Below are 848 nucleotides of genomic sequence, written 5' to 3'. Positions count from 1 at the left end.
TCGTGCTGCATCAACGCGCATCCGATAGCAAAGTCGGATGCGTCACACACGACGTGGAACGGGCGGTCTTGGTCAGCCACTGCCAAGACCGGTGCCTTAGTCAAGCCCTGCTTGACTACATCAAAGGCCTGCTGACACTCAGCAGCCCAGTTCCACTCAGCTTCTTTCTTAAGAAGTTGCGAGGTTGCGAACTTTGCCGTCGCCGAGGCTACGCCGAACCTCGCTGACTCCTCCCTCAGCTGGACGAACGCCACCCCGCGTATTAACGACTCCTCCCTCGATCACCTCGCCGATCCGGATGCCCATATCATCGCACTTTAGGCGACTACGTGCTGGCCCGCATCCACATGCCGAGTCCAAGTATTGTGACGCTCAACTGCGAAAATTCCACCGTAGCGACACTTGCTGTCGCATCTGGCCCGGTGTCTTCATGTTCCAGCAGCTGTTGAGCAGCAATTACGTTCGCGTCACGGCAACAGTCTAGTCTTGCTGACACAGCGATGGCGACTACAACTACCGCTGCTGTCACAGCCAGCACAATGGCCTGCTCATCTTGATCAAGAACAGTTTGAGATGCTACTTGCTATGATGCTCTACGTTTGTGTGCTGCCTGTTGTTTAAATTGAGGCTCGTCCATTTTGAGCTGCGTTCGAGTTTCTCAACCCTGCCGTGCGCTTTCGTCAAGACAAAAATTAGCTGGCCCGTTGCTAAAACGTGCGCGAGAAGAATGTCGAAAACCTGTCATCAAATAATAAGAAAACATCGCGTGGTTTCAATCGTCACAGATGTATGAACGGACGTGAACGGTGCGGGCAGGTGGACAGTCTCAACCTAGAGCCGTCAGGACG

At 53.8% G+C, this 848-nt stretch overlaps 2 protein-coding genes across 2 annotated transcripts; both read right to left on the bottom strand.

The window, feature by feature from the left end:
* Positions 1-168: 168 nt before the first annotated feature.
* Positions 169-306, bottom strand: PPTG_21479 (hypothetical protein; the record flags this gene model as incomplete). The annotated part of the gene is made up of 1 exon (XM_008897490.1): positions 169-306. One exon carries the CDS (start codon positions 304-306, stop codon positions 169-171), a length of 138 nt encoding a protein of 45 aa, XP_008895738.1.
* A 19-nt stretch (positions 307-325) lies between these two features.
* PPTG_21478 (hypothetical protein) lies at positions 326-637 on the bottom strand (the record flags this gene model as incomplete). Its single annotated transcript, XM_008897489.1, has 2 exons — positions 326-522; positions 598-637. 2 exons carry the CDS (start codon positions 635-637, stop codon positions 326-328), a joined length of 237 nt encoding a protein of 78 aa, XP_008895737.1.
* Positions 638-848: the final 211 nt, after the last annotated feature.

The sequence above is a fragment of the Phytophthora parasitica genome (assembly GCF_000247585.1).
Source record: "Phytophthora parasitica INRA-310 unplaced genomic scaffold supercont2.5, whole genome shotgun sequence".
NCBI lineage: Eukaryota > Oomycota > Peronosporomycetes > Peronosporales > Peronosporaceae > Phytophthora > Phytophthora nicotianae.
Note: the sequence above shows the minus strand (reverse complement) of the source record. Positions and strands in the feature narration are given on the sequence as shown.